The sequence below is a fragment of the Aegilops tauschii genome, chromosome 7 (assembly GCF_002575655.3).
Source record: "Aegilops tauschii subsp. strangulata cultivar AL8/78 chromosome 7, Aet v6.0, whole genome shotgun sequence".
Classification (NCBI taxonomy): Eukaryota; Viridiplantae; Streptophyta; class Magnoliopsida; order Poales; family Poaceae; genus Aegilops; species Aegilops tauschii.
The window spans coordinates 578,350,333-578,373,784 of record NC_053041.3 but is presented as its reverse complement, the minus strand read 5'-3'; the positions used below and the strand labels follow the sequence as shown (position 1 = coordinate 578,373,784).

General features: G+C 48.0%; 1 protein-coding gene across 1 annotated transcript; it reads right to left on the bottom strand.

Annotated features, from left to right (window-relative positions):
* Window positions 1-4,396: 4,396 nt before the first annotated feature.
* On the bottom strand, window positions 4,397-8,385 carry LOC109760100 (NAC domain-containing protein 21/22). The gene is made up of 3 exons (XM_020318940.4): window positions 7,892-8,385; window positions 5,943-6,214; window positions 4,397-5,148 (listed from the first exon to the last, which is right to left on the bottom strand). The coding sequence occupies exons 1-3, from the start codon at window positions 8,094-8,096 to the stop codon at window positions 4,687-4,689; spliced, it is 939 nt and encodes a 312-aa protein (XP_020174529.1). The 5' UTR covers window positions 8,097-8,385; the 3' UTR covers window positions 4,397-4,686.
* Window positions 8,386-23,452: the final 15,067 nt, after the last annotated feature.

The window sequence follows — 23,452 nt, the reverse complement described above, 5'->3', positions numbered from 1 at the left end:
TAAACATTTTTATTTAACTGACTAGACAATTGCCCTTGCATTGCAACGGGAGTATAAACATTCTACTAGATTAGCCCGTGACTGGACGTCTATTATTATACTAGGAGAACATCCGTGCGTTGCTACGGGCTATCCGTCATGTTATTTCCAACTGAGCCAAACACAAATCCCATCCCAGGACGCCCCCTTTTGTTTTTTGTTTGACCCTACCCTTCTCGCTCGGTTTCCTGCTGTAGCGGAACATTTCTCGCTGGAGTCACCTCTTTTAAAACCAGATGATGTCCACCTCATCTTCACCGTGCATTGCAACATGAATTAAAATTTTCATATTTGCAATATATAGAGTTGGTTAAACTAACACATACTATTGACATAGAACAACAAATAAAGATCACTCTCACAGGGCAAATCCACATTGACATTGAAGGCGAGTGGCAACCTGAACGTATTCCTAGTTACCAATAAGCTCCACCTCCATCCCACATACCATTCATTGCTAGAAGGGGTAATTGTTGTTCTTCTCGTCCTCGTCCTTCCCCACATCTTCTACTCCTAACCACTCCGCCTACCATTTTGTTGGTGCCAACCAACACCACGTTAACATCAATACGTTCGTCAACGACGCCTTGTCTCCGTCTTTCTCCTTCATTGTCAGTTTTAGTTCTCGTTCCTACTTATTTTCTATAATACTCCTTCCTTTTTTTGTTTTATTTTTTGGAACACTCTTTTCTTCTCCAACACTATGGACCACTTGGTGGCTTTAGTTATTTTGTACTTCTTATTCTCCAAACACTCTTTCTTTCTACTATAGCATAAACCACCCGGCCAATGTTGTGTCGTGTTGTCCTCCCTCACGAACGTTTCGGCAACCGTCAGCATGTTGACATCCTTCAGAGCATGGTCGTCATCTATCTTGGTGAACACAAGGACGCCCATGTCGCGAGCGCATGGTGGCCATTGTTCATGTTGGCAAGTGGTGCTCGATCGGCCATGTCGCTGAAAGCCTGCTCATCGTCCATGCCCACGAGCGCTTTCAAAATGATTCAACGCGATTAACTGCTTGTATGATTAATTAAGTACACAAATAATTAACGGCCTACCTAATTCTCTGCATGCCTAATTAAATGCCAATTAATCTATTAATTATCCGCCTAATTGGAAAAAATCCCACCTCTAATTATCTGTAGGCATAATTAATTGTCTACCTAATTAATTGCATTAATCGCTCCATTTCTAAATTGATTCAGTGCGGACTTTTTTCCTATTTAAATGTACCTAATTAATTGCATACGTAACTAACTGTCTAGTTAATTACTTGCATTAATCGTTTGATTTTTAAATTGATTCAGTGCTCCATTTCCAAAATATTTTGCATGAATGACTGCTACGAACAACGACAACGACTATCGAGTATTGTAGGACACATTTCCTTAACGAATTTCTTGACATTTGAATGACACACTTGATTTGAGAACTTGATTTGAGAACGTAGCATATTTAGCTTGATAAGAAATATAATATGAACGAGTCCACGAATGCCCTGTACATGGCGATCCGACGACCCGCCTTCCGCCATGGCCGTTCTCGACGCCGTCCGTAATCCATGCCCTGGCATTCTCGAACATCGTGTTGACATCAGGCCCAGCGACGACGGTGCCCTCCATGGTTTTACGCACGGCGTCCCTCCGTAGAGGCGTGTGGATATGTATGCCCATTAGGAAAAAGATATGTTATTTTTGTTGAATTAGGAAACTTCTGATTGTCAATTAATAGTAGAGATAAAATCCAATGGGGAATATCTGATTTTGTTTTGTAAGATTATCGAGAAATATCTTATGTATCTTTTTTAGGAAGGTGGTCTCACATATATGGTGTGATTTTTGAATTCTTAATTACCTATTATTTACTTAATTGAATTAAATCAACACCTGCCAAAGCAAGCATGAAACAAGATCTCTCATTTAATGGGATTTGGGTTTTTAATAGGGGAAAGAAAAAACCCGTGGGAAGGGTGGTGAGAGGTGAGACGAAAAAAAACGGACGAAAATAAACCGGAGTACCAGGCTACCAACTCCTCCATTAGGAGTAGAGATTGATGCCCTAAAATCTTAGCAAGTTTTTGTATGCACTTGTCATGATTTACCTGTCATTTTATTGTTAGGCACTTGTTTGGTAAGAATTTAATGACTTACCAAATAAAATATATTTTAATTTAGGTAAGTTAATAAAACATGAGACAATTGATTGTATTTAGGGAGATGGATGGGAGAAAAATCAGAGATGGGAGAAAAATCAAAGAGGAGAAGAAAGAGTAGGACGTATATAAGGAAGGTTGGACGAAATAGAGGTGAAATGGGAACCTTATGTTCTTTTTTAGTAGAAGAGGAGATTAAACACTTATTTGGTAAGAGTTTAATGACTTACCAAACAAAATATGTTTTTATTTTGGTAAGTTAATAAAACATGACACAATTGATTGTATTTAGGGAGAATGGATGGGAGAAAATCAGAGATTGGAGGAAAAAATCAAAGAGGAGAAGAAATGAGTGGACGTATATAAGGAAGGTTGGACGAAGGAGAGGTGAAATGGGAACCTTAGGTTCTTTTTAAGTAAAAATAGAGATTAAGTAGTAGAGTTTACGGCAAAGTAACAGTTTTACAAGGGTCACGGCGCCCAAGAATAACAGGGGCGAAAAATCAGATACAAAACACTAAGGCATGATTTTTTTTTTTCTTTTTGACTAGTGGCAAAAGATTTACCACATTCATTAATTAAGAAGAGAGTTTTCCAAAGGTGACAAAAGGAAAAAAAAAACAAAAGCCTACTCTCCTGGTGTGATAATACCCAAGTGCTTAGCTCCCACGGGCCGGCCTCCTTACGAATGTGCGAGATGACGGTCTGAGTGGGCGAGTGCTTGTTGAAGACCATCGCATTGCCCTCGTTCCATAGCTCCCTACGAGCATGGCAAGGGAGGCCACCACTTTACACCTAGAATTTTGATTACGCCTAGAATTACCATGGTGGATGAGGTGATCCCACCAGCACATGACATCGTTGAAATTGCTCCAAGGAGTATCGAGAGGGTGCATGCCAATCCAATCATTGACCACATTCCAAACACGAGTGGGGTAGCGGCATTGGAAGGTCAAATGTGCCGCTGCCTCCGGGCCGCGGTTGCAAAGGAGGCATCGGCCGCAATTGGGCCGTCCGTGCTTGGCGAGCTGGTCCGCCGTCTAAACCCTGTTTTGGGTGATGAGCCACTTGAAAATCATGCATTTGGGAGGCGCCCAAATCTATCAAATAATTGTTTTCATGTCCGTGGACACCAATCCAAGGAACTGAGCCTTGTAAGCTGAAGTTGCAAGGTAGCAGCCAGAAACTGACATCAATGATGTCACGTTGGTGCTCATGCAAATGGATTTGGGAGGTGATCAGGTGAAGTTCCAAAAGCATGGTGAATTCCTGTAGGTGTTGCAAGGACAGGCCACTGGAAGTGTCAATTTGATACACCCAACTGTTGTTGTGCAGCGCCTAATGTCTTTCTGTACCAACTCAAACAGGTAAGAAAGGCCAGCAAAGAGATGTCAGGAAGCTACTTAACCGATCAGCTGGTGTAATTATTAGTCACCTTTAGTCAGTGGTACTACTGGACTGCCGTCATACGTATGTCGCGGTACTACTAGAGTGCCGGCATACGTATACAGCAGGCAAAACACTGTGCAGAGGTTAACTGAAGAAAAGGTATTCCATTATGCAGGGACAGAGGGAAGCCCACACGCAGGCTAGCGAAAGAGACAAGATCTGAGCTTTTAGGAGGCTGAGATCTGGAGCCCACGCCACATGGTACCCCAACTTATCAGGGATGATCATGCTGTTGATGAATTGCAATAAGAACCACCTACCAGCTACTCCATTTCATGCATGAACTGTTGGCATGTCTGTGTACCACTGAAGTACTGATTCATTCATATGGTTCATGATAAGTACAGGTTCAACTGCATGAGTTCATTGGTTAGGTTGGCAACTGCATCATCATCAATAGTACTAATAATGTAAGGATATCAGACCAATTACAATAAGGATTTCCCAGGAAAGTACCCCCTTGGAGTTTTTCGTGCACAATGATTAGTTAGCGGTAGTGGTAGAGAATCATGAATGCAAATCAAAGTAGTCCAATGTCAACTAGCTTTAGAGAATTATAAATATCTCTACTATATATTAGCTGGTGGGCTTGTGTAACTCGCAGTGTTTTTATATGGTCCACATGTTGGTGTTGAAATTGTTTAGGTGGTTTTCAAGTTACTAACTGAACTTAAATCATTTGCGCAGACCAAACTAATACACAAGAAAGCCCAACGGGCAAATAGAGTAGATTCTATAATACGACCCACAAAATTTATGCTTCGATATATTAGTTTATATTCTAGCACCAGATACTAATTTTTTCCGTCTTATCCATAGTTGCACACAAATAATGTATATACAGATTTACATCACTGATGATATATATCAGCTCTCTCCTCTGACCCTCCTTTTCTTTTTGACAAATAATGTGAACTAGAATGATAGTACTACTAGCTATATACCACAACTACATGCAATAGCACACATATAGGCACACACACCCAAGTCTAGATCTTCTTTTCAAGAGTTATATCCACCCTTGATTGGTAGCAATAATATCCCTAGCTAGAAAATCCATTGAGTGAGTTCCACATCTGTGAGAAGCCACTCTCAGCTAAGTACTCGAACCCATCTTGAGCAAACACACCACCCTGGGCAGGCGCCTCCCTCTTCACGTTGCCTTGCTCAAACCTGGTGAGCTGGCTCAGCGCGTCCTTGATCGCCTTCCCCATGTGCTGCTGCTCCGGATCACCAGCCATGGGCGCCATCGCCGTCACCGGGATGTTCATCGAGGCCGATGATGACAGGTGGGAGGAGGGGCCATTGGAGAAGCAGGGCACTTGCTCATAACCCTCTAGGTTTTGCACCGTCGACACTCCAGGATGGTCAAAGGCAATGTAGTTGTCAACGAGAGGAGGCAGTGAGGTTGCGGCTGCACTGTCAATGTTGTAGCTGCTCCCTGTGGGTGGCTTGGCAACGGTTGCCCTAGTCTTGTAGAAAACCCTACACAAGACCCAGTCCTCCTGTTTAACATGAAAAGTATTACACATTAAGATCATTAGACTGGAAAATAAGTGAGTAGATTAATTGGTATTATATCATATATGTAATGCATCTGAAGTGATCATATATATATTGGGGTATACATCTAAAAGAGACCAGATCATCCTCATATCTATGTACGTAGCTGGCATGAGAGTGACCCACACATGTAAAGAATGGATCAAGTACAACGGAACCCGGCCTGGCTAATCAACAATTAAAATCATGAACAAACAACACCAGTTTTTAGACATCTTGCAGTATTATTTATATGACACCTAATTATCACAAATTAAGGGCTAATTATTTTGGGCTTGAATTCTACTCTCTATAGCTAGTAGCTAGCTAGCTAGCCAGATCTTGAATTGAGAGGGCTTGCATGTATAATGAGCTGGCTGGCGGTACTACATTATCCACTGCACATGTATTATAGGATGAGTTGGCATTCCGGCTGGTAGCCTCCACATGTGGATGTCACGTGAACAAAAGGTTTTTGTTTCTTTATATTAGTTCATACTTCTCATAAAATCTACCACATGTGAATTCAAATCTGTTACGTTTCATTTTCAATGTCCCCTCCCTTCCTTAAAAAAAAAAGTCCCCTAGACATATAGTTTGTGTGCATTAATTTTTGGTGGGATCTCCTGCATTTTCCATACATGTGATGCATTATATATACTCTAAGCATCAAATAAGGAACAAAAGGAGAAAAGAGTGGAGTATCAAGTAGTAAGATTAAATTTGGTCATGTGTATAATTATATAATGATGATTACCTTGAGTGGCAACTTCATCAGATCGCCTTGCCCTTCCTTGCGGAATTCGTGCATGACCCACTCAGTCTTCTTCCCCTTAGGGGCTCTGCCTTGATAGAACACCAGGGTTTTTCTCATGCCAACTAGCAACCCTTTCCGGCTTATCGATCGGTCTTTTCCGGTGGCCTTCCAGTAGCCCGATTCAGTTGCTCTATTTGTTCTCTGGCCTGTAGCGTACTTCCTGTCCCTCAAGCTGTAGAAGTACCACTCCTTGCCGCCAATGAATGCAATTTCTGAATACAATCAGGGAGCAAATTAACAAACAATTATGTAAAAATGAGATGAACTATGAACACAATAATAATCTTTTTGGAACATGTGCAAGATGTGCATCTATGATGTACTGTGTGTAATGTGCAAACCCAAGTAGTATGTCTGACTACACTTCTCCATTTTTTAAGAGAAAGTCCTAACATTAGAGCCACATTTAATTAAGGCAGAGAAAATATCCACTAATAGGGGGAATAATAGATAGTTTTGGAACCAAAACAAAGGAGATCTATTGATTACGGGAAGGCATCTTGCCCATTCTTGTGAGATATATCAATTATACACATCCAACCCTTTCTATATATATGTTCTTTTCATATGGCTTTGTGCATGGTGTGATTTCTACTAATAGGCAAGGTGGAAGGCCTCCTTTTTGTGTTAAGTTTGTCCCCATCCGTGGGCTGTGAATTCCCTTTAAGGATCAGGCAAATTGGGGGAATATTTGATGGTATGGCAAGAACAGGGACATATGCGGAGAAGGCCAGCAAGGGGCCAAACAAACTCATGGCTCTGAGAATATCCTTCTGTTATGGGGATGGGAAGGCGACAAGGATGGAGGCAGACAAGACGTGTGAATTTTGTTCTCATTGTAGAATAATTTCCAGAAACTATATATATTCATCCCTTGATCAAGTCTCCTATGTCTGGAATAAGAGGCAAAAAATAAAATAAACTGTGCAAGAATTTGATCTCTCTCTCTCTCTCTCCCTCCCTCCAGTTCTAGTTAATCTGGAGGTGGTCTCACTCTGATATTTTCTTGCCTTTCGATCAAAAAAACGAATGGTAATTAAATAATTAGGACATATAAAGAGGGGGGAAAAGCATGGGCACACCAAAAGAAAGGCCAAAAAAGTGAGAAAAGAAAAGGAAAGGAGGAAAGGTCGGTTCCTAGCGGTATGGGAAGCATGCATGCATAGTTGCAACTTGCATCTTGATGAGATTGAAATTGTCGTGGTCACTTCAGTTATGGCTGGGAGTGGAAACGGATCAATAGCCAGCCACTAGCAGCATGCACAGTTGCACACAGCCACCTTAGATTTGGATGCAACTGAAGGAAACTAGTACACATGCATGAGCGGAAAGGAACAAAGAGAATTGTTCATGCAATTAATAGGCTGGAAATTAATGAAGTTAGCTAATTGAGCTGCACATAAATACATAGATTGGTCCCAAAATCTTAAATTCAAGTTGAATCAACAGAGCAATACATTTTGATGCATGATTGAGAACCTTGGACAATCATGCATATGCACACGGACAAATAATTAACTTCTGGGATGTGATTTCTTCTTTATTAAAAAATGAACAAGGAATTTAATTAGTACAGTGGAGAACTGAAGATTGTCCGTTTAGAAATGACCAAATCGTTGTTAGTTCCGTCAAAAGATATACACCGGATGCGATATATTAAGGGGATTTGGGATGTCATCGACTTCAAATTAAAAAGAATAATTACGAATCAGCAGCCAGACGGGAGAAGGGAATTAAATCAAACAGATAAATCATCCCCAGGGATGCATATGTATGTATGATCCGGAAGACGATGAAACTAGAACTAATCACACAAGCATATAGACACAGACGCATGCTGGTGTAATTAAGCTACTTGGGTATACAGGAGTATCTGGATTAGGTCTTACCAGGGAGGTCCCAGGGCTCGATCTTGTTGAGATCGACGTCGACCATGGTGGGGCAGCCGTAGATGCTCGCCGCCGCAGCCGCCGCCCCTCCGCCGCCGCCGCCGCCGAGTTTCTTTGCCAGGTAGTCGAGCACGAGCTCGTCGTCCCGCGGGTGGAACCTGAACCCCGGCGGCAGCCTCGCCTCCACCATGCTCAGCGAATTCATCGCCTCCCCGGCGGCCGCCACCGCCACCACGCAGCTCGCTCCCCCCTCAGACCGATCAATCGATCGATCGGCAGGAGCTAGAAGAGAGGACCGACGGCTGCTGCTGCCGATCTCCACGGTAGACGGCAGTGGAACCAACACAAGAAGCAGCAGCCAGCAGCCAGCCACCGATGGCCGGGAAGCACCGTTTACCGAGAGGGATATGAAGGAGGAGAGGAGTGCGAGGAAGACGAGGGTATTAATAGGAGCCAGCGCAGGGCATGGTCAGGTCAACTAGTTTTTGCGCCGATGCTTTCACGGAGATGGGGAGAGCGGGGAGGAAGGCTACGGCTCTACTAGTATACTACCAGTATAGCTGTACTGGTACTACGTATAGCTAGGCAGAGGGGCGTACGTACTCACCCAGCTGGAGACTTTTCTTTTTTCCTCTCGGTTAGAGTGCCGGGCGCCAGGTGGCGAGGATTGATTCGCTGGGCCGGTCCCGGCCGGTGGGCGTTCGAGCCATGACCGGACGGCCGCGAGCCGGTGGCCGTGTCACGGTCGCTGGACGTCGCCGGCGGTGACGTGGGCGCGCAGATGCAGTCATGCAGACGAGATGAGATGCGCCGTGCGCGGTTAGGGTTGGGCGGGGCATTTAATTCGTAGCGCGGACCGGCCTAATCACGTAGCGGGCGCATATCATATCTCTCGGCTTTGCGGCGTCGCCTAATTCGAGTTTGCGACTCTGACGGGGTGATCGGAGAGGTAGATCTCCGGCATGGCGAGGTGGCATGGGCTGTTGGGCACCGATGCAAGCCTGCGTACGTATTCGTTCCGTGCGTGTGTTCACAGTTCACAAATGCAGCGAGATGGGGAAATTTTAGGGATTTGGTTTAGAGCATCTTTAATAGTTTGTGTGATATTTTACTAACTGTCCATGTCATCGACCAACACTCCATCATATAACTCGTTAATAACCGTGCGTGAACAATATGTGGTTGGATGGTTAGGATGATAGTAATATCCCAGCCCACCAGGGTACAAGTCCTGGTGCTCACATTTTTCTATATTTATTTCAGGATTTTCGGCGATGCGTGTTTAATGGGAGGAGACGTTTCCGTCGACTACAAGGCACCTGTGATGACTTCATCAATCATCAAGATCGTCACGAAGCCGCAGAAGTTACCCTTAAGAAGAACTAGCCGCGAGGCGCTCCTCTTGTTGCATCGTCGGCATCCCCTCTCCTCGGTGGGCCTCACCGGCGTCAGTGGGAGGGTGGTGCTGCGGTCTGGCCACGGCAGTAGATTGGGGTTCTTCCCCTTAGTTAGGTTTGTGGAGTCATCGACGCTTTGGCCATGGGTGTAGTTGTGCCGCTGCTCGGTGTCCTGGTCGTGTTGACACCCTAGAGTCAAAATAATGTATTCCCCACGTTATCCCCATTATGGCGATGTGTCTTGCGCCCGCAGAGGGCGCATATAGGTGTGTCTCAGACGAATCTATTTAAGTGGTGCACCTTCGGCTCGCTCTAGTGCTTGTAGTCATCGTTGCGTGGTCTATAGAGTTGGTTGTAATCGTTTTTTACTTATGCGGATTTGTGTGTGAGGTTGTTACATACTATTAATACATTGGAAAAGGCGTAAAAATAATAATTGCAAATTGCTATTTATCAGTAGCCTGAAAAACATTTTTGGCTGTAGTGCGGGGTCGTCGGCGAGGTCAAGCTAGGGGTGACCCGGTACCAAGGACGACATGGCAGCGTTCCCGTAGACGGAGAGAAATCGGAGGTTGACAATTTCAGGTGCGGGGATGCGAGGAGGGGTCGCCGACAATGGAGATCATATCGATGTTTAGAGAAATGGTCGGGACGACGACATCATAGCAAAGGAAGCGGCTTGAGCAGGGCGGCGAGGCGATGTATGAGTGCGACAACGTGACAACCATGGATGGCGGCAGCAGCCGGTTAGGCTATTGCACGATGGTGACTGGGGAAGGACAAAGATGAACCAAAACCGCTGGATATGAATCAAACGGCTCGGAAAATCTACTCCATCCGTTCGAAAATAGATGATGTTGTCTTAGTTCAAAGCGTCATATATTCCGAACGGAGGTTGTAATTTACAGTAGGACCAGGCAACTAACACATGGGTGGCCCCATTTATAATGTGTTTAGACTGTCAGTAGAAGATGAGAGAAGATATACAGGTTGGGCGTGTTTGGTTGCCGTTCTCTGCAGTAGCTGCATTGCATAGCCTTCTCAACTCAACCTGGCTATGCAAATGCAGCCTCAAATGCACCATATGCAAGTTGTTTGGTTGCATGCATGCCCTCTTGCCTGCATGGGCTTAACCACACTGCCTGGTGTCTGGTTGCCTGCATGTTAGTGGACAAACCCAAGGCATGGTGTTTGGTTGTATGCAACGTCTGGTGTGTGGTAACCTCTTTGGCTAGTTGGTGAGGTTAATTACCAGCACACTTCGCCATAATCATGTACCACACATCATAAGCAGAGTAGAGTATAAACAGAGCATCAACTACTTAGGTAAGTTCAGATAACATAGTACCACACTTCATAACAGTTCAACGCATAAACCATAAACAGTTCAAAGGAGACTCGATAGTACTTAGGTAGGAGGTGCCCCGGCCCTAGTCCTTGGCGGCGAAGGATTCGTCGTGCTTTCCGCACTTGTTGACCACCTCAATACCATCGTCATCGAAGATGATGACCTTGACCTTGAGGGTGTCGGGAGTGAGGAGCTTGAAGGTCACCATCTAGCCGATCTTGATCTAATGAACGGCTGCGTAGGTGGCCCAACCCTGATCCAGGGTCACCCTGTCATTCATCAGCTTCACCGTCACCTTCCAGGAGCAGCCGGTGTTGTTCCTCAGCTTGAACTGCGTCGGCACCGCGACGAAGTGCTTGGTGAAGTCCAGGGGCATGGGGATGCACTCAAGCTTCGGTGCAAGGATGACCTTGCAGAAGTGAGTTGGGCCATCCTCCTGATGGTAGTGGTCGTAGTTGCGGTGTTTGTTGCTTGGGGGCTCCTCCATGCCCTCGGCGTCGCCAACCTCAGGCGTCTTCGGGTCTTTCTCGACGGTGGGGGCAGCACCACCTCGGGCATTGGATGAACGGGCTGCTTGCCCTTGTTGTCAACGGCCGGGAGCACCTCCGTGCCCATCTCATTGATCTCCTCGATCTGCACACAATTCATGGAGTCAGGCACAGCACAGAGTTCATGGAGTCAGGCATAGCACAGAGTTCATGGCTTATTGAAGAGCATGTAGTTAAAACGACATGACTGTCACTCTTCCTCCTCTCCATCGCGCCTATATTTACTCACCCTACCAATCACTACTTACCCACCCCCTCTCTTCTCTCACTATCAACCTTCCTCCTCTCCATCGCCATGAGCTCTAGCTCCAGCTCCAACGCCAACCCCCTCCCTTGGGGTATTGGCTGGAGGGCCTTCTTCCTCGGGTGGTCGGCTGGTGACCGCAGCAAGTTCGAGAACACCATGGAGGTGTGCTCGAACTTTGGCTCCATGCCTGACATGCAGAAGGAATCTGATGCAGTGCTCAAGAGGGCCACTGCACAAGAGCTGAAGACGCTGATTCCTGACCCAGCGAAGGGCGCGGCGGTCGACATCATCCGCTGGGCCATGAATCAGGCCGTCTTTGATGACGCTAAACAGAGGAAGAAGTGGTCCAAGTACAAGAACTACTGGCGTCCTAATGACCGTCGTGCCGCCGTGTACTGGGAGACGGCAATCGTGCCGACGGCGGTCATCGGTGGGGAGCCTAAGGAGGAGGAAGAACCGGTGCAGATGCCAGCGAGGGCGCCGGAGCCAGGCCGTCGTACCTGGCAGATCGACATCGACTCCGCCGAGGACGACGACGACGACCCGCCACCCCGCACGGCGATGAACAACAAGATGAAGGCCAGCCACTCGACCCGCCGCTCCGCACACCCGTGACGGCCGCCGCGGTTAGCCGGTGTCCGTTGTGTACCCCCAATCCCCTTCTGCATCTGCATCTACCTCTATTCCGATCTTGCATCAACTTGTATGAACTCCTATGAACTAGTATGAACTACTTCTACATGCTTATCTACCTCAATCCCCCATTCCCCTCTCCGCCGTGGATCGAATCTATCGCCGGATCGAACGGCAAAAAGTAGTGCATGATGAACAGAGAGAAGTGCTTACCGCCATTGCCGCGGTCCAAGTGATGATCCGCTCGCCGGTGATGGAGTCCGGTGTCTTCTTGCTCTCCTCCGATCCGCCGCCGTCCGTGAGAGTTGGGAGAGTGGGGAGAGGGAGCGGTGAGGCTAATAACTGTCGATGCTTCGGGAAGCAACGCGGCTTCTCGACCGTGGCAGCGCGCGTGCAGCCGCCGCCGCCCACGTGCACTGCTCGGGCCTGGCCCTGGAGAAACTGCCGATTTGAGCGTTCATAGGAAGCCAGGCCCAGGAGTGCTTTAAGGTTTGTGCCATGCGGGCCGAACAGTAAAAGCAGGCAACCAAACAGGCCGTTTTCTTCTCACGCGGGCCTGGCCGGGCCTCATGCAGGCAACCAAACACGCCCGTTGGCTCTCTCTTTTGCACGTTATTAAAGCTTGTGCGCCACCCAACACTACATATGTATGCGCCCACAGCCATTTTCGCCACATAAAGCCATACTTTGGAATATAGCAATATATTTTGTCCAGGTGAAGCTGGGAGGGAACGTGAGCTGGAGATATAGCACTGCATGCAAACAAAGTGGAGTGGCGATTACCGAACTGGTAAAGTGGTCAGATATTTCTGCCTAAACAATTCAGTTTCCAAGCTAGCTCGCTCGATCAAGCCGTTGCATTGCACGCCGTGTGCACGCGTTTTTTTCAGTTTCAGTTCGACGAAAAGCAACTTTAGAAAAAGATTCCCGCGTTCCACATCGGTCGCGTCTCGCATCTAGCCTCTTCACGAATCACAAAGCAGATGGTCTATGATTGCTTGGCCAAAGTCCAAAGAACAAATTAGCAGATGATGGTTACTTGGGCAAACAACAAGTGGTACTCCTGTGCTAGACTCTGGTGACGGGTCAAGTTAATTAACTCTCTTCCGTACAGATTCGAATTCGAAAAGAATAACTTTTTTTTGAACTTTGAAAAGAATAACTTTAACTCTTCTTCTGGCAACCGCACGTACAAGTCGATGGAGGCCGGCCATGAGATTAAAAAGTGACAAAGCAGGGGGTGATTATGATTTCAAATCCAACACGTGCTCAACCATAGTACGTGCGAGCAGATAAACCCAACGTGTGGATCGAGGGCCTACGTCAACGTCGTGCAAATACGTATTTTCTATTCCCGGTGTGCGTTCCGGGTGAAATACGTACCTTCCCCACGAAGACCGGTCGAGCACTAGGCTATCTACCAGCCGGCACGAACAAACCTAGAACCCTTCGAAATGGCAAAGGCGTACCTCGTACGTACGTACGTGTAGCCCCGTCGAATCACATTCCCATCGAGCCTGACTTATCTAAGCGTACAGTACATGTACGTATTTACATAGAGGGGTGGCTGTGTTACGAGGATAAGATCACGTGTTTTTAGGTTAAAACACAGCTAGTTTGAGCTTCGTATATACGCGGGTGGGGTTCGTGGTACGTACTGTGTGCCATCTATGATCAAACTGGCGGACACGTCGGCCGTCTCGGGCCCCGACACATGGCCTGCACACCGCACATGCATGCCCCGGCCGGCCGTCGCCATCCGACTGCGATGGATCGGACGGCGTACGTGGATCCCCGCGGACGACACATGCGGCCGGCGGCGCACAGTGGGCGCGTTGTACGCATCCGATCGACGCCGGAACGGACGGACTGCCGATCACGATCGGCTCCTGTACGTGTGGTGACGCGGGCCTCGGCCGAGTTGTCGGTTGTTTTCTTCCGGCGGCAGGCAGGCTCGGGACCGGCCGGTCGATTATATTCCCAGGTTTTGTAACGGGCATCATCATCCGGGCCAGTACGTACAGTACCGTGGGGCGCGCCCCACCCATCATGCATGCCAGAGCGCATCAACCTCGTCGCTGGTGCTCCGATGGCCGAGTTTCTGGCGCGTTCCGGCACGACGGCTGTAGCCGGCTAGATCGGGGAAAGGGACGCGCGCAGTCGACGCGGGCGGTATGATTGGTTGATTCACCCGTGGCCTGGGTGCCTCGACCGCCGGCCGGCGAGGCCAGGCAGATGCAGGCCGGCCGGGTTTGGCCGGAGGCGCAGTGGGCCGCGCGAGTTCGGCCGGCGCTGAGCTCACGCACGGTGGCGCCGGGCGGGGGACAGTTTGGATGGATGGATGGCATCATGGCTGGGCACGTACGCACCACGCAGTCGGGTGGAACTGGCCGAATCGATCGGCGACGTGGGCGCGTTCCGCGTCAGATAATAGGATCGGGGCGCGCGGCATGATTGCCGCCGGCGGCGGATTCGATGCCTTCCTCTTTTACCGGCGACGGGTGAACCGATCACGCGCCGCTGCCTTTTGGCTGGTTCGTTCGCTCCTTCTTCTAGATCGATCGGTCGATGGATGGATCAACCATCGACGCGCCGTCGGCGTGGGCGATGGGATGGAACATGGGACTCGCTGCTAGAGAAGACGCATCTGAACACTGACGCGATAAACGACATGAAAAGTGTTGAAGATCGCAACACTAGCTCCGTGCAAGTGTCCCCAGTTGCAGAAGTACGTCCTATCAGTTGGTGCAGAGTCAGTCAGATGTTCCAAGAAAAAGTTGGTGACGAGTCGGAGAACAAAGTACTTCTATTTTTCAAGAGAAAAAATTAAGAGAAGTGGAGATGACTACCGGAGAAGAAAAGACAGCCGCCGTCGCGGCGTCATTTCGAGGACCAGGAATTTCAGGAGGGCTAGCTAGTGCGTTGAGTTGAAAAGCAGCCGTCTTTGGGGCTCTGGCTTTCTTCGCGGCTTCTGTTTTTCCGTTCTCCTGCAACGGGTTGTGTCGCCGGTAGAGCACGGCCGCCGTAACGCCCATACGTCGCTGCGTACTTTGACCAAATCAATGCAGGTAACAAGGTAGGCTCCTTGTTCTTGACCGCTGAAAATAAGTCAATTATCTCCCTTGCTATAGACTCATCTTGAATCATCTATATCAATTGCAAGGTGACGTTATATGTGTGTAAGTTTTGATTAAGAATATAAAAAAATGAAGATCGTGCACAAAAGGAATTGTAAGTATATTACCTTTTCACATCTCATAACCTTTCATATTTTGTACTCCCTCCGATCCATATTAATTGTCGCTGATTTAATACTAAAGTCGGCCTTAGCGATCCAATGGTGCCGAGTGGAAGGGCCGTCGCTCAACTCAACGGTTAAAAATTACTCTAGAGATAACAGGGCGATCTTCCCCAAGAGTCCACACTAAGGGAAGGTTTGGCACCTCGATGTCGGCTCTCCGCCACCTGGAGCTGGAGGTTGTTCCAAGGGTTGGGTTGTTCGTCCATTAATGTTGTACGTGAGCTCGGTTCAGAACGTCGTGAGATAATTCGGTCTGTATCCAGTGTGGGCATTAGAGCATTGAGATGACATTTCCCTAGTACGAGAGGACCGGGAATGGCGCACCACCTCTGGTGTACCAGTTATTGTGCCTACAGTAAACGTTGTGTAGCCAAGTGCGGAGAGGGTAAATTGTCGAAAGCATATAAGTAGTAAGCCCACCCCAAGATGAGTGCTCTCCCCTTCGACTTCCCTAGAGCCTCTGGTATCATAGTCGAGAGTGCAATGAGTTCTCCACCCATACGGAGATGGAGCGATAGATGTATAAAAATATGATAAGATAGCGACAAGACGATAAGTAGGTGCCAAATGGAAAGTGCATCGTATACAACTAAGGCATCCTAAGGAACGAACGATTTGAATCTTGTTCCTACACGACCTGATCAAATCGATCAGGCACTTGTCCTCGATCTTCATTATTCAACTCTGATGACAAGATGAAAAAAGCCCCCTAAAAACTCTGCCCTTCCATTGAGGGAGTCCTGGATTAGGGGGTCCTTGGATGGCCGGGCTATGTGATATGGGCCGGACTGGTGGGCCGTGAAGATACAAGATGGAAGACCTTCCCCCGTGTCCGGATGGGACTCTCCTTTGCGTGGATGGCAAGCTTGGCGCCCGGACGTATAGTTTCCTTTCTCTGTAAACTGACTTTGTACAACCCTAGCCCCCTCCGGTGTCTATATAAACCAGAGGGTTTAGTTCGTAGAGGCTATCACAATCATACAAGCTAGACATCTAGGGTTTAGCCATTACGATCTCGAGGTAGATCGACTCTTGTAACCCCTATACTCGTCAAAGTCAATCAAGCAGGAAGTAGGGTATTACCTCCCTTAAGAGGGCCCGAACTTGGATAAACATCGTGTCCCCCGTCTCCTGTTACCTTCGATCCTCAGATGCACAGTTCGGGACCCCCTACACGAGATCGGCCGGTTTTGACACCGGCATTGATGCTTTCATGAGAGTTCCTCTGTGTCGTCAATAGAAGGATCGATGGCTCACCTTGTCGTCAACGACAAAATCACTTCTGGAGGGGCCCTGGCCTCTGGGCAGATCCTCCAGCTCGGCAGTTTTACCATGGGCGCCCGCTCGGCCGTTAAGCCAAAAGTGGTCCCCCAAACCGCTGAAAATCGTCTCCGCATCGATCTGCCTCGAACACTCCGATAAGATGGATCCGGCAGATGTCTCGTCTTTGAACGAACTGCTAGATCGCATTGCCGCCCTGGGGGTCGCAATAGACTATGATCGGGTCGGGCTTAAACCCGATCAGAGGGAAATCGGGTCCCCGCCGATCACCCATCTGGTAGCGGTTGTGGAAGAACAAGCCGAGGATACCGCTCCCCCTATGCTGAGAACGAGCTATGTTCGGATCTCCGAGCCCTGCGATCCAGATACCCATCTTCGGGAGGAGACCCTCTGTCCTCCGAACATAGAACCAGGTGTTGAACCTGATAACCCCCGGGACACTCCGGATCCTGGGCCAGTGATCTCAGAAATTCTTCAAACTCCGGATCCCACAGTGGGTCAGGGTTTGGATTCAAGCCCACCCATCCACCACAAGCAATACTCCCCCGAGCAATTCCGTTCCTCCGGACATATGCGACTTAATGTACGTGTGGCAGCAACCTCAAGAAACAATCCATCACTTTTGGGCCAGATTCCTCCTTGTTAAAAACAAGATCAAAGATTGCTGCGACGACGACGCGGTTTCAGTATTTTGCCGCAACTGTACAGACGAGGGGATCCTTAATGCCCTCAACCGATGCCACATACTGCACTTTGCAGATTTGGCACACATAGTATAAAAGTATTGCGCAATGGAAAGCGCTTGGAAAGCCCAGATAGCCCGGTGGGAACCACCTGCCTTTAAGCCACCCACCAGACGGGCAAAAAGGACGCACCCTCACGGGGCACCTGAGCATCATCTCACGGACAAGAAAATCAAGCCCTTAACGGGACACAGAACTGTCCTTGATCAATGGCTCGACAAGCCCTGTCAAATACACACGACGCCGAATTCCGAACCAACACATAGCCTTCGGGCATGTTGGGTACTCTGGCAGGTGGCTAAGAGCGGTGAGGCTATCCTCACCAATACGACCTCAGAGAAATACTCTTCGGAGGACGATGATCTCAATGTCTTTACGGTCTTCGAGACCTTTGTCGGTGTCAAAATTGGCAGATCTCGGGTAGGGGGTCCCAAGCTGTGTGTCATGAATCGATGGTTAACAGGAGACAAGGGACACGATGTTTACCCAGGTTCGGGCCCTCTTAATGGAGGTAATACTCTACTTCCTGCTTGATTGATCTTGATGAATATAGAGATTACAAGAGTTGATCTACCTTGAGATCATAAGTTGTGGTCTAAACCCTAGGGGTATGATGATTAATGTCATAATCGTCTATCGATTAGCCTGGCCTTGGCTTATATAATGCACCAGAGGCCTAGGATAACAAGAGTCCTAGCCGAATACGTTGGTGGAGAGGAGTCCTTGTCTTGATCACCAAGTCTTGTGGAATACTCCTTGTGTGCGGCATGGGCTGCCCGAAGTGGCCCATGAGTGAACCGCCATGGGGGTCCTCGGCCCGATCCACCTGGTTGGGAGACGATGTGGTGAGTACCCCCTAGTCTAGGACACCGTCAGTAGCCCCCTGAACCGGTCTTCAAGTTGGGGACGCTCCTCGATCCTTCCAAACTGTTCTTCATCTTCGATCATCGGTCTTGAAAACTGGTTCAACAAATCTTCTCATCTTTGATCTTGAGGATCGCCGAAGTAAATCCGAAGAGTTTACACGTCGGGTATCCGAGGAGCCCCTTTAAGTTATAGACCTTTATCAATGCCTTGTTATTTTTACGCCCACCTCGGGTTTGAAGTTGTTCCCGTGCAGCGGTGTCCTCTTGCATCCGAGCCCCAACGCCGGACTGCATTCGAGGTATCTTTTGTAGCCGAGCACCAACGCCAGACTGTATCCGAGCTCCAACGCCGGACTGTATTCGAGCTCCAACGCCGGACTATATCCGAGGTGTCACTGATCAGCTTGGCTTGAAAAAGTTTGAAGGATGTTATCCGAGCTTAACGTTGAAAAGTTCTCTATGGAGCTAGCCGCTCGCAGCCGAACTTTATGCCGGACTGCCTCCGAGGTGATGCACCACCTCAGGCTCGGGCTAATTGTTTGATCATTTTATTTCCGATTGATGCAATTTATTTACTGATGAGATATATAGCCAGTAGCCCTCAAGGTGTGTGTCGGCCTAAAATCCGAGATGCACATTAGAGGAGATAGTGACCGGCGGACGGGCCCTTGAGAGAGGGTTTTGAGAAGTCATCGTAATATCTTAGCTTGATGCCGGATAGGGCCCAAATGGTTCCTAATGTTGTCCGAAGACGTGTTTGCCCATAGTTCGGTCATGCCGAACACTCGGCACTTTGAATTTTCTGCATTGAATAGGCAATGCAGTAGCCCCCGAGACACTGGTCGGGTGGCAACACCAGATCAGGGGATCGATGTGCCCCTTTAATATTTATAAATAATGAGCGCAAAGACCAGTAGCCCCCGAGCCTTAATGTGGGCACGGGTGGCCGGATTAAGGATCGATATCCGTTTGACAAAAAATTTTGTTGTGTTTAACACAAACTTCTCGAAAAGAGAATAAAGATCTCTTAAAGGAGCTTAGAGCTGGTCGAAATCCGAGCTCGCCAAGGTAGGCCCCAAGGAGTTTAAAAGATGGATTGAAGTAAATGGATTTTACTCGCAATTTTTATGTGTAATGATTCTATGTATCCAAGTACTTTACATCATTAATGCTCGGATCCGCATTGTACAACACTTTGTTGACCGACCATCGGCTTCAACCTCCTCAGCCAGTAGCCGGGGAGTGTCTGTCCTACTTTATAAAGCCTTTATAAGGGCCATGATTTATGACAAACAAGGCAATCCGGCCATACTGTTTTATAAACAAAGGTATGCGGAGAGAATGTAATATTACTATTTAACGTAAGAAATATCTTCCAAAGAAAATAGTCCCGCTATCGGTTCCTTTCTTTGGGTTGTCATGCTAAGCATGATCATGAAACCTCAGCTCCGATCAATGTGGGAGCAAAATATTGAGGATTTAGTTTGGGGAAAGTTCCCGAACTATGTGGTCTTTAGCGAACCCAAATTTTCACTTCCGTCGTTGCCGACCAATTATATCCTTTAAGATGGCTAGCTTTCGGCTTCACCCAGTCTGAGGTACTAACCCGGATGACCCGGTAGTAACAATCATAGAGGTGCTCCCTTTACCGCCTAGCCGAACAATCGGGAACGTAGGGGGAAGCACAGGAGCCAGGCAACCCAGCTTGGCCAAAATCTGAAGTCAAATTGATGCATATGTATGGCTTTATAATGATGATTACGGAAGGCAGCCCTTGTATATTAAATACAAATGCCAATGATATATTTATTTTGACTCTGTTGCGACCGTTTATCAGTTGAAAGTGGCCCATCGTCGGCTTCCACCCCCTTGTAAATGCTACGCAAGGTGTCTCTACAGTAACAAACAACCCTTAGCCGACGTCTCGGTGCCCGAAGGCGGTTGTGTTAGTGGAAACGAGGCAATCAGATATGCAGGCTTTATAACTTTCACTTAGTCATCGGAGCTTTAAAGTTGGGAGGCCAATTATTAGCCCCCGGTTAGTGTTCGGCGACAGCCGAGGTCAAGCCGTTAACATTTCGGCCAATGTCGTGAACGGCCCGTCGTTTAACACGGGGTGACCTCCATCGATCATATAGTTTAACATAGTAATCGGATCGCTGACCAGTTTGCGCTTATTGTGACAGTTAGTTTTCTACTTTTTCCACTGAGGCGCTTAACCATGCGAGCTGAAAGCACAATCGCAGTGGTTCTCCCTTTGCATACCTAGCCGAACAAAGCGGAACGTAGGAGGCAAGCACAGGAGCCGGGCAACCCAACTATTGACCGAAGACACAATTCGAAACCGATGCATATATAGCAATATCCGAGAATGTTTTTGCCGAATCTCTAAAGGTGTCCGGTGTTGCACTGCGAGACTTATGTTGGAAACACACAAATAGTTTAAAAGTGCCATAGGCTTGGAACCAAAAAACTTCAGTAAAAACTTGACCTCCAAACTAGATCAAGTGTTCGGTGCCAATCCGAAAATTGGTCTTAGAAAAAAAAAGTGCTTCTGTCGTGCTTTAACATGACACATCCTACCTCAAGACTTCAAGCGGGTCAGCCTACGGCTTCAACCTCCTATCCTGAAGGCGGAGTACTTCTCGTTAGGCCAGTTTAGCAAACTAAATTCTAGCGGATTTGAGAGAGAAATTAGGCTCCCCGGCTATTGACCACACACTCGTGTCGAAAAAAGGAGTGATAGAAAAGACTTTGCAATGACTAAGAGGAAGAACACTTATTATAAAACAGCTCACATAAATTTAAGAGCCCCAAATTAACAGGGGAAATGAAGTGTTTTAATCAAACAACATTTGTGAGCATGGTCGAAGCGAACACAAATTAAAAATTGAAAATTTGAGCATGAAAGCAACTTAGCTGGTTAATGTGTTCGGCATCGATGACGTGGTCCGAGCTTACGGCGGGATGAGGTCCCATCCCCCAAGCCGGTCCTGAGGTGGCGGAGCGAAGAGCTCGGCATTCCGAAGTGGTGACATAGCATGGCCAATGCAGGCCGGTCAGAGTGACGCGAAAGTCCCGGGCATGGGTTAATGAAGTGATGACGAAGCCCCCAGTCCAGCCGAGGTGGCGTGGTATGTCAGTATGCCGAGGTGACAGCACTGCATGGCCTGGATCATTTACAGCGCTGCCGAAGTCCCCGAGGCAACCGAGCATGTCGGTATGGCAGTTCGACCAACAAGATGACCACGCGAGCCGATTTATGCCGATTAAGATGACGGCGCCGGCTAGCTGAAGCGACCACATGATGCAGTCGAAGTCGAATACCTACACATGTAAAATAGTGCTGGCCAAAAATAATAATATAAATACATAAAAATCCTTGCGTAATTAATATACACAAATTAATTTATTTAAAGATATGTGGCCTGGCACCGAAGTCAATGTCGATGCAGGGCGTCGGCGTGATGCGGTAAAGGCATGGCAAAGTCTGAATTCACAGGTTGGTCTGAGTTCCGGATGCGGCGTTCGCCGAATTATGTACGGATACTGACCGAACCACCACGCGACCGTCGTTAATGCGGCCACCATTTGATAGACCTGTGTACAGATGATGGAACAAATCAGAGTAATAATTCCTTGGGAAAAATAAACCCAAACAAGCAAAATTACTAGGATTAATAGCACCTAGTTTTATTTGTTGTAGTAATCCGTATAAAAGCGACTCCCAAAATTGGGACTCGATCCGCACACCCATTGCCTGATGGGCGATGAAGCGACGACATGGCGATGCTGGCAAAGGTTGGCTCGCCGAGGCAAAGCCCCCGGTCCAGTTACGTGACGAAGCCGGTCAGCTGGTGACGCCGAAGTCTCTGGAGTACGTTGATGAAGAGATGGTGAAGCCCCCGGTCCAGACAAGGTGACGGAGCAGGTCGGTAAGGCGACGTTGCAGCTGTCATGTCAGCCGAGGTGTTGAAGCAGTTCGGCGTGATGGACGTCGACTTGAAGAAGCAATAGTGCGGCCACGCCGACGCAGGTCATAGCTTGTGACGCGGTCAATGCCGGCTTGATGAAGTGACCATGCGGCGATGCCGGTGTGCCCGCTCCGTGTAATCCGTGGGGCAGTGATGTTGGTGATGATTTATCCTTGGTGATTCCGAACTCTTGTTCGGCTTAAAAAGCCGAAGAAGTTGAGCTCGGCTCAAAAAGCGACGACGTGTCTAGCGCAGGTCGGCAGCCATGGAGCAATATTATCGGACTGGTTTGACACCAGCATGATGGTGAAGAATACCTCAGAGGAGGCTTAAAATCTTATGGTCACGTGTTAAGAACAACACACAATACCCTAGAAGAAAATTCCTTTAAAAAGGTTGTCCAATATCACGTTCATAAAGAAACATGAATTCGGTCGGATCCGTATTCGCGCAGAAAACAGATCCAAAAATTGGTCCACTCATCGGAAGGTTTCCGAAGTTTGAACCGTCGGATCAAGCTGAAATTTCGAGGAGTGGTAGATATGGGAATTCGGCAGCAGATAAATGGTTGGATCTTCCAAAGGACCTCCGAGCTGGGCTCTGGAGACAAGGACCTAAACTCGTCCAGATTCCCGTCCAGATTTGACAGGGCTCCGGTATATCGTAGATTGCAAGAGATTCCTCCATCGGAACTCGACGAAATCTTGCATGGTTGTTGTAGACTTAATTCCGCACAGTTCCACCGAAGCAATCGTTAAAACAACACTCGAGGAGGCGGTGGCAGCAGATACAAGTTCGCTGTTCAGGCAAACAGCACGGTCGCTCAAAGGCAATGTTGACGTTCAACCCCCGGGCTCCATGAATGATTCCTCCATGATCTTGATCGAGATCGGAGTTTGATGGTGACAAGGACATATGTCCAATCTTGACGATCCGAAGAGGCGCCTGGTCCTCGGACCAGCCGAGGTGACCAGTCGAGCCGGCGATGAAGACGCCTACGTCGCAGTTGATCTGCAGACCAGCCATTGATCCCTTGCCGATCACACAACGGAACTCCCAATGAAAGCACTATTGTCGGTGTCAAAACCGGCAGATCTCAGATAGGGAGTCCCAAGATGTGTGTCATGAATCGATGGTTAACAGGAGATAGGGAACACGATTTTTACCCAGGTTCGGGCCCTCTTAATGGAAGTAATACCCTACTTCCTGCTTGATTGATCTTG